This window comes from Cajanus cajan, chromosome 10, assembly GCF_000230855.2.
Source record: "Cajanus cajan strain Asha chromosome 10, NIPB_CcT2T_4, whole genome shotgun sequence".
NCBI classification, from domain to species: Eukaryota; Viridiplantae; Streptophyta; class Magnoliopsida; order Fabales; family Fabaceae; genus Cajanus; species Cajanus cajan.
Genome location: NC_138526.1, coordinates 51096506 through 51115576, shown reverse-complemented (window position 1 = coordinate 51115576; position 19071 = coordinate 51096506). Strand labels below are relative to the sequence as shown.

At 29.5% G+C, this 19071-nt stretch overlaps 2 protein-coding genes across 3 annotated transcripts; one reads left to right on the top strand and one right to left on the bottom strand.

The window, feature by feature from the left end:
- The first annotated feature begins 3382 nt into the window (after positions 1-3382).
- On the top strand, positions 3383-7844 carry LOC109815242 (putative sulfate transporter 3.4). The gene is made up of 13 exons (XM_020379899.3): positions 3383-3759; positions 3901-3949; positions 4085-4292; positions 4425-4596; positions 5627-5692; positions 5793-5906; positions 5986-6102; positions 6262-6388; positions 6500-6786; positions 6882-7072; positions 7174-7259; positions 7403-7479; positions 7572-7844. The coding sequence occupies exons 1-13, from the start codon at positions 3436-3438 to the stop codon at positions 7713-7715; spliced, it is 1962 nt and encodes a 653-aa protein (XP_020235488.1). The 5' UTR covers positions 3383-3435; the 3' UTR covers positions 7716-7844.
- Positions 7845-15542: 7698 nt separating this feature from the next.
- Positions 15543-18371, bottom strand: LOC109815241 (FCS-Like Zinc finger 10). 2 transcript variants are annotated; one of them, XM_020379898.3, is made up of 3 exons: positions 18093-18371; positions 16043-17168; positions 15543-15960 (listed from the first exon to the last, which is right to left on the bottom strand). In XM_020379898.3, the coding sequence occupies exons 2-3, from the start codon at positions 17071-17073 to the stop codon at positions 15828-15830; spliced, it is 1164 nt and encodes a 387-aa protein (XP_020235487.1). In that variant the 5' UTR covers positions 17074-17168; positions 18093-18371; the 3' UTR covers positions 15543-15827. The 2 variants fall into 2 exon arrangements, with proteins under 2 accessions (XP_020235487.1, XP_020235486.1); XM_020379897.3 differs by having other exon boundaries at positions 16043-17187; positions 18093-18370.
- Between the last annotated feature and the right edge of the window lie 700 nt (positions 18372-19071).

The window sequence follows — 19071 nt, the reverse complement described above, 5'->3', positions numbered from 1 at the left end:
AATTATAAGTAATAAATTATATTTTTTAATTATAAGTAATAATTATTAATTTTTAAATTTATTTTGAATTAAATTTTTTTTATATCCTTCATTATTATAACAATCACTAAGTAAAGAGTTTATTTTACATAAAATTAAAATTTATTGTATAATTAATTAGAAATTATATTAATTATTTTTCTGAATTTTAAATAATTTAGCTTATATTACTTATAATTAAGACATCATTCAGTCGTACTTAGTTACATCCAATCATCCAAATACATTTATGTACCATTTAACCTTTTCCAATAATCGCAAAACCGTTACTTGCATTCACGTTAAACCCTTTCTGAATTAAGTACATTGAGTAAATTAATATAACCTTTTATGAATTGTAAGCCTTAACATTAATTATCGGTTATTTTAAAACATTTTTTTAAATATAACATTTCACTAATTACATATTTTTAACGAATCATATTAAATTTATTTACCATGAATACATATGAAACAAAATCAGAAAAATTAGCACTCACCTTGAAAAGGGATTGATTTATATCGATTTTAGTAAAATTAATTTATCCATAATAAGAACAAAATAAATATTAATTGAAATTCATTTTCCGTATATAGTTGACAACCTTATATTTATGGAGTATCTCTTCTCTCTTTTTTTTATTTGTTGTTTTTTTAATTAGGATTCATGGATATCTCTATTAACCATTTTATCCAAAATAGATAATACTTTTATTTAAAAAAATTAGTATTTTAATAAATGTAATACGCAAACATGTTTATTATATATAATATAATTAAAATTTATAAAATGTTGTATAAAAAAAATACTATATTTGAATATATAAATTATATTTAAAATAAGTATATATAAATATTTTTAAACATATAAATTATATTTTAGATTTATGATAAATAATTTTTATTGTAAAAAAATGTTTTCATTTATTGATAATTTATTTTCAAATATTAATATTTAATTAATTAATAATTATGATAAATAAAAGGTAAATTAAATTAAAAAAAAAGTTTTTAAAAAATCCTTACAAACCCTTTCATTGAAAAAAAAAATCTTAAAAATACTCTCATATAAGTAGGCATGGCAACGGGGCGGGGGTGGGGCGTGTTTTACGTTCCCCGCCCCCGCCCCCGCAAATTTAAACCGCCCCTGCCCCCGCCCCCGATACCCGCCGTGGATAAAATCTAGGTCCACATTCCCGCCCCCGACGGGGTTCGGGTTTCCCCGCCCCCCGCTCCTATATTTTTTTTCTTCTTTTTTTCTTTTAAATAAATATAAATTTTTTTTAAAAAAATAAAATAAAAGTAAAATAATATAAATTTTTACTTATAAATATTTATAATTTTGGTTTATATATATATATATATATATACACAAATAATTTTTTAATTATATTATTAAGCGGGACGGGAACGAGGGCGGGTATGGGGGCGGGGTGGGTATTAACATCCCCGCCCCCGTCCCCGCCCCCGCCCCCGATTTTATCAATCAGGGAAAACCCGAACCCGAACCCAAACCCAAACCCGAACTCGAACCCGAACCCAAACCCGATAAACACGGGTTTTCCCCATCCAAATTGGGGCGGGTTCGGGCGGATACTACGAGGGCGGGTTAGATTGTCATGCCTACATATAAGATAGATGTTGATATTTAATATATAAGGATCGATATACAATTTTTCTTTAAAATATTATCTCACTTGAGGAACAACAATATCTAAATTTATCTATAATGAAAATAAAGTATATACTAATTAAAATTCATTTTTCATATATTATGTATTTGTGAATATTACATTCACGAAGAATCTTTGTATTGACATTTATCCAAACTTTGTAAGTTTTTAACACATATTTTAAATGAAGATTGGCGGGCTTAATCCTATTTAATAACTATCTCCAAATTTTGCAACTCTCAATTTTATCCAATAAAAAAATAGTATATTAAGATGAGTGTGTTGAAAACACTCCTCCTTTTTGTATTAGAGGAAAGAGAGATATTTATGTTTGTTCAATTTTTTTTTTATAAATAAAATAGTATGTAGGTATTAGGTAATTTAAATAATGTAAAGCTAAACACGATCACTTTAAATAATATTTTGAATTTAAATTTTATGAATAAAATATATATGATTGGAAAGAAAAACTTATTAAATATGATCAAATAACTAAAGAATAAAATAATAAATAATTTAGAGAATAAATAAAATATAAAGTTCAATAGCATAATATTCAAAAGAGGATATTCAAGAAGATATTCTTTTTGTTGTAACTGTTATTTTATAATTTATTAATATAAAATATTTATCAATTTTATTGAAAATTAATATTCATTGAGAAAGTTGACTGATTAGATTTAGTGAAATATTTTATTCGATTACAATTTTTCTACTTATAAGACTCGAAACCTTACTTGAAAAAACTAAATATGACAGAGACTATTCTTTTTATTATAACCAATATAAAAAAACATACTTTATGTCATTATGTGTTTTGTATAAAACTTAAAAATTAAGTAAACGATAAAAATAAAATAAAATATTTGCGACCGGTTAATAATTAGATGTTATAAATGATTGTAGATAATTATATATAGAGGGCGAAAAGTTTGAAGATAAAATTACAGAGAAATAAAGAATAAAAAATAAATTAAAGTGTGAAATAAAAAGAGTGTTCAAGAAGTTAAAAGGAAAAAATATGTTAGCTTTATTAAAAATATAGATTATTAATTATTAATATTACACCAAAATGATTACGAATAAAACTGTATTTTAGTAAATATTTATCTTCATTTACTTATATGACATTTAAACATACTTCTCAAAATAAAATAAAAAATAAAAAAAAAAGTTTTTTTTTTCGAACTAAGTCCTTTTAACTTTAAGTAATATCTTGAATTTGAGTTGTGTATAAAAAAAATGATTAAAAAAAACTCTATTAAAATTTATTAATAAATTTTTTTAATAAAAATTAATTATCAATAAAATTGTTAAATATCTCATACTAATAACTAAAGATAATGGACTTTTGATTTAAGTGGGTACTTCGTACCAATCACATATTACCTTAAAAACATGCTTAACAATACAAAAAGAAAAAAATAATATAAAATTAAAACCTAAAAAACGCGAAGCTTGTACAGACACTATCCAATTGCAATTTGAAATTTGAAGTTAATATGACATAATTAGTGAGAGTATATATTTATTGTAAAAATGAGTCAAAGAAAAAGCGAGCGTGTAGAATATAATAACCGTAACTAGGAAATGAAATGACGAAGAAGTCCCTAGGCGAAGCAGTAACATGGACGGTTGCGAATGCGAAGTAAGACGTAAGACATGTGTTTTCTATAAATTGGCATGAACGCTGCGGCTGTTGTGTAAGCACTAAGCAGCAACAATCAACAATCAATAATCAACAATGGGTGTTAACTCCAACAGAGTGGAACACTTCGACAGCCATGAAACCACCATCAAAATCCAAACCATGCCATCATTTCAAATCCATGCAGTGCAGTTGCCACCCCAACAAACCACTCTCCATAAACTCAGACACAGACTCTCCGAAATCTTCTTCCCCGATGACCCTCTCCACCGTTTCCAAAACCAAACTTGCTTCAAAAAGTTCCTCCTCGCACTTCAGTACCTCTTCCCCATTTTCCACTGGGCCCCTCATTACAACTTTACCCTTCTCCGTACTGATCTCATTTCCGGCCTCACCATTGCCAGTCTCGCCATTCCTCAGGTACCATTAAACATAATGCATCTTATACATATATATTTCACTTTACCTTCACTCCAACCAAAAACTTGTTTATAAATTCAAGTAGTTAATGCGAAAAGTCTGAACCTTTGACTTTGACCTCTCTTGTCTTTCCTTTTGCAGGGGATCAGTTACGCCAAACTTGCAAACTTGCCACCAATTGTGGGACTATGTTAGTATTTTTTTTATTATTATATTTTCTTTTGTAGTCTCCGCGTGCCATGGCAATGAGTTATAGTAAACACGTTACGATGGACATGTTTCATTATTCTGTATGTGTGGAGATGTAACTGTTCAAATGGTGCAGATTCAAGTTTCGTGCCTCCATTGGTTTACTCACTTCTCGGAAGTTCTAAACATCTCGGTGTTGGACCGGTTTCCATTGCGTCTTTGGTAATGGGATCAATGTTGAACGAGAAAATTTCTTACACTCAAGACCCAACTCTTTATCTAGGAATGGCTTTCACCGCAACTTTCTTTGCTGGTGTGTTCCAAGCTTCTTTGGGTATACTAAGGTAATTGTGGACAACATGCACCCTGAAAAAAAGAAAATTAGTAAAGTTGAAATTAAGAATTTATGGTTACCTTAGTCGCAGGTTATTATTGTTGGTGTTTTATGATTAAAGTAAGGTTTGATTGTGTGACAGGTTAGGATTCGTGATTGATTTTCTGTCGAAGGCAACGCTGGTTGGATTCACGGGTGGAGCTGCCATTATTGTTTCACTGCAGCAGCTTAAAGGCTTACTTGGAATCGTGCACTTTTCTAACAAGATGCAAATAATCCCTGTTTTGATCTCTGTTTTCGACCAAAGACACGAGGTACAGAGCACCACCAAATCTATTCGCAATTTACTTTAACAATGCTTCGAATCAAATTTTAATTTCACCACTGTACCCAAAAAAAAAAAAAAAAAAATTCATAAATGACTTTTTTACTTGAAAAGTTATTAAAACAATTTGAGATCCATTGAATTTTAAAGTGGGTCGTATGTGATTTTAATTTTTTGAAACTGATATATTTGTCCATATTAATTAAATATTTGCTCCATTAGAAGTAAAAAAATCTACTAATAATAATAAAGTAATTTAAATCTAATTTTTGTGGTGAATACCAAGCATGAAAATTGATTTCTAAATTAAATTAAATCGTTTCTATTTTTTAAGTGATTTCAAATACTGCTTTTATTATTTTTTTTCCAAGAGAAGGGTTATAATAAATCTTATTAGGGAGAAAAAAAGATTCAGGGAAATGAGAATGGCAAACCTTATTGTGAGAGATTAAATTCACACACTCGTAATTCATATTTCATAACTTAATCATTCAAGCTGATTTTATAGTACAGACACCGCCTTTAATTTTGGTTTTCGAAATGCGAATAAAGTTCAGAAGCTAAAGTTTAAAATGCAGCCACAAAAAATTGTTTCTGATATTTTTCTAGTTCCTTTTCGCTTCTGTAAAGGTGAATGCTAATTAATACTCTGGTAAAGCTACCTAGAAAAGAAAATAACTCTTCTCCACCACACAACCCTTTCAAACAGAACTGATTCTTCTACCAGAATTTAGACTATCATTGTACATCTAATATAAAAAAAATAAAGACTATTATTGCTCTCCAAGGTTGTTGATAGCTATTTTTTTAAAATGTGTTTTCTTGGAGTATCGTGTCACGGAATCGCATTCCAAAAACAATTCTCTTGGAGAATCAGATTTTTTTGTTTTGTCTTTTTCTTCCTTTCTATAATTCTTAGTTAAGAGCCAGGGAATTAAGGGTCACTTTTAAGTGAAAGGTGCGTGTCCCAGTGAGGCAAAGACGTGCATGTTCACTAACATATTTGATCTACTTTGCAGTGGTCATGGCAAACCATTATTCTGGGATTCGGCTTCCTGGCCATCCTGCTGACAACAAGGCACATTGTAAATTTCTCAATCTTGCACAATCACATTTATACACTACTGTCATTTCCTTTGACTATTCATATTTTTTTACCCCTAAGATTCTGAATCATTGCAACAGAGCTTGAAGAAACCAAAACTATTCTGGGTTTCAGCAGCTGCCCCATTGACAACAGTTATTCTGTCAACCATTTTGGTCTTTCTTCTGAGAAATAAGACTCACCAAATTTCAGTTGTAAGACATACTTGATCATTGGTTTTTTCATGCACAAATATAACTTCTTTTTCTAATAACTATGTCTATTCTGTGTCAGATTGGGCACTTACCAAAGGGAGTTAATCCACCATCATCAAACATGTTATACTTCAGTGGTGCTTACTTGGCTCTTGCTATCAAAACTGGCATCATCACCGGGATCTTATCTCTCACTGTAAGTTGCTTGTTGGTCATGAAAAATCTCTGATTTGCATTCTCCTATATTCGTCATAACTACATGTTTAAGACATAAATATATCATATTATATATGTACTATTTAGTGTAGTTTAACTGTCATTCTTATTCCACCAAATGTTGTTATGTCATGTGCAGGAAGGAATTGCAGTAGGTAGAACATTTGCATCACTTCAGAACTACCAGGTGGATGGAAACAAAGAAATGATGGCCATTGGTCTAATGAACATTGCTGGCTCTTGTTCTTCATGTTATGTTACAACGGGTAATAATTCTCCTCTAATTTGACCATATACCTTGTTAGTTACCAAAGAAGCATGGATTTTGAGAAAGTCTACACACTACATACATTCTTATGTGTAAAATATACATGCAGGATCCTTTTCTCGATCAGCTGTTAACTATAATGCCGGAGCAAAGACAACGGTTTCAAATATAATCATGGCTGCAGCTGTTCTAGTGACCCTTTTGTTTCTCATGCCTCTGTTCTACTATACACCAAATTTTGTCCTAGCGGCCATTATCATCACTGCTGTGATTGGACTAATAGATTATCAATCTGCATATAAGTTGTGGAAGGTTGACAAGCTTGATTTCGTGGCCTGTTTGTGCTCTTTTTTTGGGGTTCTGTTCATTTCAGTGCCTTTAGGCCTTGGTATAGCGGTAAGCTGATAATTCATTAAATCTTTTTTTGTTATTACAAAGCTAAAATATAATAGCATGATATAAATACCAACTTACTTGGCCAAACTTTTCAGATTGCCATATCAGTTTTTAAAATCCTGCTTCATGTCACTCGACCAAACACTTTGGTTTTGGGGAATATACCAGGAACACAAATATTCCACAACATAAACCAATACAAAGAAGCTTCAAGGGTTCCTTCATTTCTCATTTTGGCTGTTGAGTCTCCAATCTATTTTGCTAACTCAACTTATCTTCAAGAAAGGTTGGTCAATGTGATTTCTAAAATGATAATTTATGAAGCTCAGTTTGCTGCTTTTGAGTGAATCCATGATTCCATATGATTGAGAGCATCTCTTGCAACAGGATACTGAGATGGGTTCGAGAAGAGGAAGAACATATAAAAGCCAGCAATGAAGCTTCATTGAAGTGCTTAGTTTTAGACATGTCAGGTACATATTTGACTCCACGTACAACATTAGTCTAATAATTTCTCAATTTGAGAAATTATTAGGTAGTCGTGAATTACATGATTCTTAAATCTTAATAATTTCTAGTTTTGACACATTTTGACTTAACAATATTGTTTTCTCAGCTGTCACTGCCATAGACACAAGTGGGCTTGACACTTTGTGTGAACTAAGAAAGACGCTGGAGAAGAGATCACTTCAGGTACATACACTGATTGACATGTCATAATGCCTAAAACACTATCATTATTTTTTTTTGTTTCTAACACATACATTTATAATTGGCTACTGCAGCTCGTGTTGGCAAACCCTGTTGGAAATGTGATGGAGAAATTGCACAAGTCAAAGATTTTAGAATCCTTTGGATTAAAAGGAGTGTATCTGACTGTGGGAGAAGCTGTGGCTGACATTGCATCGCTCTGGAAGGCTCAGGCATGACTCTAATGGGAATAAACTCAAACCTTTTAGTTTTTGTCTGCGAAGTACATTTGTTAAAATTATGGAGAGACTAGTTTGTGTTGGTACAAAGCTTCAAAACAATATTAGCCCGTAAAAAAAAAAAAACAAGAGCCTTGGAAATGAAGGAGGACCTTGTTCTTTTCAAGAATGTTTGTTATCTCGGGTGGATGGTCCTGCCGATGTTACTCCTTTTAGTTTCCGCTACTTTATAGCAATTTTGCTTCTTCTTAGAGGGAAAGGATTTGAAAACCTCGTTGATGTACAATTTGAGTTGAAAATATGAATATAGCCTTCGACGTAAAAATGCTTTAAACTATTATTTAACCGGAGCATTTTTATAAGTTTCTTTTTTCCAAAAAAAAAAAAAATTGTTTTAAGAAATTTTATTAACCTTTAATATTTTTACTTGTTTCAATTAGTTCACAGTTTTTTTTTTCTGTGGGATTTTTATCTATTTTCTCTTTTTTATTGTACTTCGAAGTGACTTTAACACCTAATAAAAATAATTGCTTCAATCGTACATTTATCAAGCTCTTAATTACAGAATTAACGTATTTTTAACTCAAATAATCCTCTAATTTCTCTCTTAGTTAAATCTAAATAATTAAAGATCAAATAATAACATTAAAATATGTGTGAACATTTTTTACAAAGAAAAATTTCCAACTTCTCAACTAATTTAAACGAGTCTCAAATAATACTATTATTTTAATTCTTGGAGGCATTATCCAAAACTTATTTACTTGTAATACATAAAAATAATATGAATATTGCTAAATCTTATATATAATTGTGGGGGTGGGGAAGTGGGAGGCGTTACCCCAAAATTTATTTACTTATAATATATATAAATAATATAAATATCATTAAATCTCATAATTGAACATTGTTTTCTAGCCTAACGACAATTATAGTTTTACAGAATAAAAGACAAGACATGTTGGCGAGATGCTTGCACTTATTCCTCACTTGAGTAACACTTAATTGCATCAATTAGCTCATAATTTTTTTTCCTGTGAGTTTCTTATATATTCTCCCTTTTTTGTTGTACTCAAAGGTAACTTTAACTCCTACTGAAGATAATTATTCTAACTGTGTATTTACCAAAATGCTCTTAACTATGGAATAAGACAAATTCAAGCAATGATATTTTTAATCGAATAATCCTTTAGTTTGTCTTTTAATCAAACCTAAACAATTAAAGATCAAACAATAACATTAAAATATGTGTGGATTTTTTTACAAATAAGATTTTCCAAATTCAAAGTTACAAAGCTAATTGAAACGGTACTCAAATAACACTATTATTTGAGTTATGAGGCATCACCCAAAACTTATTTACTTGTAATATATAAAAATAATTTGAATATCACTAAAACTTATAATTGTGGAGATGGAGAATGTTGAATCCTAAATGATTTTAATAATGACAAATCTTTAGTTTTAAATGTTGAAAGAGAGTAACTAATGATTTCTAACATATTTGCTTAATATTTCAAACTAAATGCATTATATCTTTTAAGATATATGATTCATAAGGACACTCATAAGCAGAGACAACTAATATTAATTATCTTTGTGACTTAGTTAAAGAGTTCAAGATTTATGCATTAAGGGTCTTCAAATATGAACATGTTCTCTTAGGGAAAGATACCTTAAGGAACCTGAATCATAGTCTATCTAGTAGAGCTTCCCAAGTAGCAAGTCTCAATTCAAACTCAACTCCTTAGAAGATTGGCACTGAAAATCCTATTTAGAAGGTTACTCAGAAGTTTACTCAAAAGGAAGGCTTCAAAAGCATATTGCATCTAAAGGATATGCTGACAACGCCAAAATAAAAATACAACATGATATTAGCACTGCTTAAAAGTTAAGTCAACTCCAATAGACCTACTTTGGAATCCATAAAAGGAAGACCAAGGGAACTATGTAAAGCAAGCAAGATTATTGAAAGTCATCAACATACAAGCTAACTTAGCTGTTATACTTGCTTCATACTTTTTTTTTAGAGATCTCATTTTCAACATTTGTAAACATACTTGTAATAGAAAAAAAAAAATGAAAATACTTCCTTAGTGAAAGCTCCTAATAAAGGAAAATGTACTAAAATCTTAGCAATTCCTTGGATTCAAAATCTGAATTTGTATTTACCTATCCTACCTAGATCTAGTGTTTATAGGGCCAGGAAGGTGGAAAAAGTTATCAATTAGTTGGTTGTAGTTACTCATAGTAAGAGGTTGTAAGGGTGAGGTTCCCAACAAGTGTTGATGGAGTTATTTAGCAAGTAGCTAAGAGTTATATACAAATAGTAGGTGGCTGATTTGTGTATGAAAAATCCAACTGGTGTTTGTAATCAGAGTAGTTGTTATTGATCATAGTGAAAAAATCTCATAGTGTGTGCGAGGAACGGACGTAGTCCAAGGTTGGATGAATCAAGATAAATCTCTATTTGTAAATCTCTCTCACCCTATCTCCTTTACTTACTTTAGCTGCTTATTATTGTTTACAACCTTGATACATATTTATTTGTTGTGGATATTATAAGTTGATAGACTTGTCAAAGAAAGAATATGTTTTCATACCATTAGAAGCATAAACTTTTGAAGGACTTTTTATAAGAAATCATTAAAGAGTAGAACAAGTCTTTTAGAAGCATCAATTTATGATCATCAAAATTTCATAAAGACTTGATTTTTAAGAAATACAACAATTCAAGCCCTCTTCTTATTGCCTTACATTTTACTTTAAGGAAGTGGGAGGCATTACCCAAAACTTATTTACTTGTAACATACAAAAATAATATAAATATCACTGTCTTATAATTGTACATTGGTTTTTGCCGCATTGAAAATTAAAATTTTAGAGAAAAGAAGATAAAATATATTTACTGGATGTTCACTTGTACTCTTCACTCATATAATACTTATTTGTACCAATTAGCTCATATCTTTTTTCTTATATGGTTCTTATCTATTCTCTCTTTTTTGTCAAACTCCAAGATGATTTTAAATCCTAATAAAAATAATTGGTCTAATCACTTATTTACCAAAATGTTCTTAAATACGAATCAAGACAAATTCAACCAATCATATTTTTAACTCAAATATAATCCTCTAACTTGTCTTTTAATCAAACCTTAAATTAAAGACCAAATAATAACATTAAAATATGTATGGGTCTTGTTTATAAATAAAATTTTTAATTGACCAGCTAATTAAACAATGCTCAAATGATACTACTAAATTTTTTTTACTAAAATAATAAGTTTTATTTATAAATAAATTTACTAAAATTACCTTAATATAGAGGGAGAGGTGATTGCCTTTAGGACAACAAAAAATCACTAGTGAAAAGGAGTTTGTAGAATAAGAGCTATTGTGTATTATTGTTTTTTTTAGATGTTTTTATTGGGTATTATTTTATATGATTTAAAATATTTAAATAATAACAATTTCTAATATGATAGTATCCAATTATTATGGTATTTTAGTTATTAATGTATTTTTATTTTCCAAAGTATCAGTGAGTTATTTTCATCTAAAAGTAGTACTTTTTTTATTGAAAAATTGGATTTAGGTTGTGTTCTGATATGTCTAAAAGGTCACACATCACTTAAGAATCAAGATTAAGGCTTTGTTTGGATTTGAGGATGGAAAAGGAGGAGTGGAAAAGGAGGGATTTAAAGGGAAAGTGAGTGAAAAGTGAGGTTGTTTGGATTAAGGAAAAGTGAGTGGAAAGTGTAGAGAAAGTTTGTGAGTGAATTGATTGATGTGATAGATAAAAATAAATTTTTTAATTGATAATTGTGTAAAATTACTATTTTTCCCTTTGGTTAAAAAAGGTTTTTAATTATTATAATTAAAAGATAAATATATAAATTTTAACTAAAAATATTATAAAATATTAATTTAAAAATAATTTAATTTAAATATTTGCTTTAAATTTAATGATAGATAAAAATTAAAAATTTAATAGATGAATATATAATTTACACTTTTACCGTTGGATTAAAAATGAGTATACTATTATTTATTGTAAATAATAATAATTACAATAAAATTATATTTAATAGGTATAATTTATTTAAAAAATAATAAATAATAATAAAAATAATAATAAATATTAGAAAAATGATAAGAATCATAATAAATAATATTAATATTAATAAAAATGAAAATAATAATATTTATAATAATAAATAATAATAACAAAATATAACAAAATTTGATACCCAGAACGGGCTGTTCTCAGACCAGAACGGGCCGTTCTAAGGTTACAAATTAACCCACAACGTCCATCTATGAAACGGCCCGTTCCAAAATTGGAACGGCCCGTTTCCAAAGTGAAACGTCCTGTTCTGAGTTCGCATTTTGCACATAAAATTCATTTTTGGAATGGGCCGTTCTGGGTTCCACTGGAAGCGAAAATACCCCAGCATAATCGATTATGCTTGGCCACATAATCGATTATGACCTTGCATAATCGATTATGCTCAGCCATAATCGATTATGCAAGGCCATAATCGATTATGCAAGGCCATAATCGATTATGCAAGGCCATAATCGATTATGCAAGGCCATAATCGATTATGTGGCCAACCATAATCGATTATGCTTCCTTCCTATAATCGATTATGCATGCATGGGACATGAGCATTTCCGGGTTTTCACAAATCCTACATGGCTTTCTTCTCCTTTCTTCACTTTTGTGCGAGGATAGCAACAGTGCTTCTCCCCCCTTTTCTTCGTCTTTCATTCGTTGCAAATCACCGGAAACAAACACTCACTTTTCTCGCCTTTCGTTGCTCGTAAACAGTACATCACCCGAAACAAACACTACCTAAGGGTAGTTTATAAACATCCTCTCTCCTTAACCAATCGATGTGCCTTTTTAAGGATAAAACCATGACGACTCAACGAATGTCAAAGCGGATAATACCTCAGATGTGCTGACTTTAACGATACAACCAACTTATAGTCGGAACATTGGCATTAGAGGAAAGGCTTAGGCCACTCTTGTCCCTGGGGGGGCTTGTTTTGATATGCCTAAAAAGCCTCACATCGCTTAGGAATTGAGGTTAAGAGTAGTTTATAAACACCCTCTCTCCTTAATCCAATGAGGCACCTTTTCAAAAATAAAATCGTAATGGCTCAACGGGTGTCAAAGCGGACAACACCTCAACTCAATGAGTGCCAAAGCGAATAATATCTCGGATGTATATGGGTGCCGCAAACACGTTGCTATGGGAGTTAATGTGTGTTTGGATGCTTCATCTCACGGAACTAGTACAATAAATGGTTGTTTATATTTGAAAAGAGATCTATTTATTTTGACAAAAAATTATTTAAACTTATTTCACTGAATAATTTATATTTTACATCAAATTTTAATAATTTAATCATTAAATTAAAAGTTCTTAATACATATATATTAAGTTCGCAAAATTTGCAAAAACTAAAAAATTATTTGATATTTTATTTTTTAATTTAAATTAATGGTTAATCATACCGATTATTTATCAATTTAAATTAAAGAAACGAAATAAAAAATTTTAAAAATTTTAAAAAATTATAAATTTAATTTATGTATTAAAATTTTTAATTTAACCGTTGGATCATTAAAATTTGTAAAACATGAATTATTTAATAAAATAATTTTAAATATTTAGATTCTTTTTTTTTAATTTATTTTTATTATATCTCTGATTTCGAGGATTTTTGGTGTTATCCAATTACAGTATTAGAGTTCAAGTTTGCATTTCTGAGCCCATAAGAAGAAGAAAGGGAAAATTGGTAAGTCCCTGGTCCCCTCAAAGCCCACCAGGTCCATTTTTGGTGAGCAATGCAGATATTATTATCATGGTACAATGTATGTACTATGCACGTTAACAACTAATTGAAGGACAATAATATATATATATATATATATATATATATATATATATATATATATATATAGGGAGCATATCAAGTAAGAAGAATTTATTATGAGAGGGTGAGAAGGTTAAAATATAACCCTTAGATTAATTTTTTCTCACTTGATTAAATCCCAAATTTTCTCTCACTTGATTAATCTAAGGGTTATATTTTAACCTTCTCACCTTCTCATAATAAATTCTTCTCACTTGATATGCTCCATATATATATATATTTTTTTTTTCGTCCATGAAGTATGGACCGCCGATAGCGGTGACTAATCTCCTCGCTACGTTGAAGGCACCTTAAAGGGTGAGATAGCTGACCCCAAGATTTAACGCGGCTGCATACACAAGGCAAGATTCGAACCCTGACCTTGCTTAAGCGTGGATCAACCCCTACTGCTGAACCAAATGCTTGGAATTTCCTTCAATCTTATATATTATAACCGGTTTTTTGCTATATAAGATTGTTAATTTTTATAATAATAATAATAATAATAATTATTATTATTATTATTATTATTATTGGTGTTTTCGTATGTGCAAAATATATATTATAAAAATATAATAAATAAATAAATTTAAATATATAAAATATATTTTAAATATATAATAAATTATTTATCTTGTAATATACTTTTTATTATTATTTATAATTTATTTTAAAAGTGTAGAATCTAATTTAGAAATAAAAAGGATAAAGATAATTTAAAAACACTTTTAATCGAATAAAAACTCTTAAAAATAGTTAATATGAAATAATTGCATATATATATAGAGAGATTAGATTAACTTAAACTTATTACTAAAGATGATTTTTATTAATTGATAGCTTTTAACTTGCATACTAATTAAGGATGGACAATATTAATTATGGAGGATCTACTTATTGCTAATAATAATAATAGTCACAATGTATAACACAACTAGTTAATAGTTTAAGCCTTTAAACATATGATGAACTCCTATATATTAAACACAAACAATTATTTAAAGTAAAATTATTTTTAGAGACTATTTTTTAACCGAAACCTCTTTACAGATTTTTTTAACTTTTTATTTAATTTAATTTTTTACTTATCATTTTTATTTATAAATTAAAATTTAATATCTTAAAATAAATTGTCAATAATTAAAAATAATATTATATCATAATATAAATGATTTATTTTAAATCTAAAATATAACTTATATACTTAAAAATATTTATTTATAGAAATTATGAATATTTTATTTATACATATAATTTATTATAAATTTTAGTTGTATATAACATACATATATTAAAACACTAGTTATAATTTGACTGTGCGAATAGACAGCCCCTCTGATTAAAAAAGTTATCCTTTAACCAGTACACCTTTGGGATAAAAAAATAATAATAACAACAAAATTAATATTTTCTTATTAAATTAATTTAAAATTTTGATTAATTGAGGCAAGAATTGCTTTGTGGCGCTTTTCTGAAGCTATCAGCTGTCATGGAAAAGGACTAGTTGATGAGTTTTTCATCAAAGATATTTAATGAAGGAACTATACAAGGTTCATCATACTACTTTATCACCAAAATATGCGGGTGTTATTTGCACTCACCAGTGAAAACAAGGAAAGCCGTGCCTTAACAGGATAAATGGTTTACGTAAATTGATTTCACAGAAAGGCCCCTACCGTCGAGACAACGAGGCACACAATTCAAGCAACAAAATGAAGAAATGACATGAGTAGTTAAAAGAAATCTCAATCAGATCCCACAAGTACAAATTACACTTGAGTTACCGGCTATGAGATATTGCATGGACAATATCCAAGAGTAAAAAAAAAAATTCAATAGCAAATGTGCAGTATGATTATGTCTAACTTTTAAGCAAAGGTAGAACTGTAGAAGGCAATGATAGAGAAGTAATTTTTTTTTATGAGAAGCAAGGGCCTGCTGTGGCCTCTTTCATCAACTCATCATCCAGTGAACATTACAATGCATACATATGTTCAAGTGTTATCAATAACTCTGCCTTTTCTAGCAATAACCTACTGAATCATGAAACATGGTTCTTGACAACCACCACACTACATAACATAATTTGCATTGCAATCATCCACAGCACAAACAAATTCACTTAGGCAGTTATTTGTAAATAAAATTATGCACAGTCTCTCAAGAAAGTAAAGAGAGCACGTTATTTGGACACAAGCAGACCCGCGAGGAAGAGATCATAGTAACTTGAGTCAGGAGAGCTCTCAGCTGAGTTAGTACAAGCTTTCTCCAATTCCTCTGATCCACAGTCAAAACTGCAAAATGCTTTCCCACCTCTGCACGATACACAATATATTACAACTAATGTTTTTTACTTGATTGAATTAACAGTAGCATAGTGAAATGTTTGGGACAAACCTGTATCTATAAATGTCTTCCTCCTTCACTAATTTCTTATTGCATGAGTAACAAAAGCTCAAAACATTGTCAGAAGGATAAGGGGATGATACTTCTGAAAATGCAGGAACTTCAGGTTCTTCCTTTTTGCTGAACTCAGTGAAGTCATTGTTGTGACATTCCAAAATGCAGTCACCAAAAATATGTGTTCGCTTGGGGTTTGGACCATGAGAAATTATACAGGTATAATCCTCAGAAAGCTCTATCTCTCTTGCAGAGAGTGAGCCTATACACCCTTTACTAAAATCAATGGATATTGGAAGTGAATTTGATTTAATTTTCAAAGAATTATCTACCTGTGAACCTCTGCTTGTCGCTGGAGGCAAACTCATTAATGTAGATGTATTTTCTAAACACAATTCATTGATTCCAAAATTGGGGTTTTGATTTGAGTTGATTAATGAGGAAGACCTAAAGGAACCTGGCAAAGAAGTCATGGTACTTTTGAAAGCTTCAGATTTCCAATTGCCATCTTTCTTTCCATAGACATCATCAAAGTTTTCCACTTCAGATTTGGGACTTTTGGTCTCAGAAGGAAGTGAAATTACATAGTTTTTGGGCAAGGAATTAGATTTCAAATAAAGTGCAAGGGATTCATGGTTGTTGTTTGAGAATTTAAGGATGGCAGTTTTTACCTGTGGTCCAAAAATTATACTTTTCCTCTGAAATTTACCAATGATTATCTCTTTGTTGAGTTCAATTTCGTTAACGAGGGAACTTATGATACCAAGGCCTACTTTACTGCCATCAAACTGCTTCTTATGGCCAGTTTGAAATAATGGTCTAGGAGACTTGACACTAAACGGGTTGCTAAGATTTGAGAAGAGTCTGCAATCCAGAGGAGATGTAGGGCTCCAAACAGATTCAGAATCTGGCAAACCTTTAGCTCCAATCCCCAACCTAGAGCCAGAGGTATGGAAGATTGAGAAACTCATTTGTCTTAGGCTTAATGCATCACAAGGTAAAGAGAAATTGGAAGAAGAATCAGCCATGAGATTACAAATCTTCCAAATATGATCCTTTTCCCTTCTTCAGCATTATCCTAGTGTCTCATTCCTCTTAAAAAGATGAAATCATCATCTCCTTGCTGCATCAAATTCAAAAAGCTAAAGAAACAGCATTGTATTAATTCCCAGACAATAGGAATCATGACCAAAGCTCACAACAACAACTAATCAATGCATGAGAAAATTGCTTACAGATTTAGCCACTCTGTTTCTTTTTGTTCCCAAGTACACAGATATTATAAAAGGAAATGGAACTTTCAATTTTTGGCAGCGATTAGCACTGAGTTATTGCAAATATTAGTAAATGGTTAAATACTTTTTTAGCCCAGAAAAAGAAGAAATCCCCAAATTATTGATACATTTTGCAACTCAGTTAAAGAGTGAGTATTAATTTCCATTCCCTATAACTTTTATATTTGCTGCACAAAGAGCAATTCAAGAATCTAACTGCCATATGCGGAAGTGATAAATTTAGAATGGTGAATTTCATGAGAATTTTAGCAACTGATCAGGTAAAAGCTTTTGCACAGACATTCTCGACAACATAATCCGTTTCAATAATTTTGAAAACCTCTCACACTTGAGACAAATAAATTTATGAACAATGATCAGGATTGATGATCGGATTTAGTAAAATGGAAAAAATAAAAGGTTGAAGAAACTGTAATAGATACATTTTGGAAGCTCCAAAACAACAAAGTCAGATTTCCAGACTTTTCTTCAAAATATTCAATAACGCTCAAAAATCAACAGTGAAATCAGCTTATACAGAATCTGATTATTACCCAAAAACAAAATCAGATAGAGCATCAAAAGGGTCTCTATTTATTACCCAAAAAGGAAATTTTTTTCTTACATAAAAATTATTACGCATTTTTTAGAGTGAACTATGAAAACATTGACATACATTAGGAGAGGCAAAATAAATAAAAATAAAAAAAACGGAGAATGCATCCGATTGGTCAGAAATGAAAGCATACAAATTTACTGGAAAAGCGACCTACTTTTTTGAATCGGAGAGAAACCCAAATGCTGAAACCTTGTAGTGATGAACATCAGCAGCAAAGGACAAACCTTGTCTACACTCACTTCATAGGTCAGTTCACATTTTACTCTCTTCATGCATTCAGAATTTTTTTTATTTTTTTTTTAGTTTTCACCGTCTTCCACCTTCATGCATCAAAGTCAGAGAAACAGTGAACTCACTGAGTCTTCCAATGTACTACTCTCTCTCTCTCTCTTCTTCTTTCTGTCTTTCTCATCTCACTCTCATCATTGAGAGCTACAAATACGTATAATCCATCTACGCCGAGTATTTTATTTATAATATACACAAAATTCTTTTATATTACTTATATATATAAATAAATAAAATTAACTTACCATTAAATACATTTAATTTTAATAATTTTACATAAAATATAGATTATAATTTTTTTAAATATTTTTAATTATATTTATCCTAAAATATGCTCTCATCTATTATTTTATAAATATTTTTATATTAAAAACATTAAATACAGTTAATTTTGATAAAAAAATTTATTTATATTTCAGTTAAAAAAATATAATTTTTTTATATTAGTCTAATGAGGTACTGTTTTGTTAAATAAATTATAAATCATGCAACTTTATCTCATCTAAAAATAAACGTTATTTTTAATATATACACCGCGATAAATAAAATAACTCATAAAGTTGTATTTTAATTAAAAATTCTAACAATTAACTTGGATGCAATTTTTTTTGAGACTATCATTATGGATATATTTTTTTTATCAATATTTATATATAATTTTTTAAAAAAAATTTGTGTATATAATTTTTAAACTATTATATTTTTATAAGTTATAATCATTTCTAATTCACTCCAAACATTCTCTTTTAATTATTTACTCTATTTTTTTTATTTTTTAAATATAGAAAAAATATCTTTTATACACTAGTTATTTATAAAAATTATAAAATAAAAAATACTTCCAA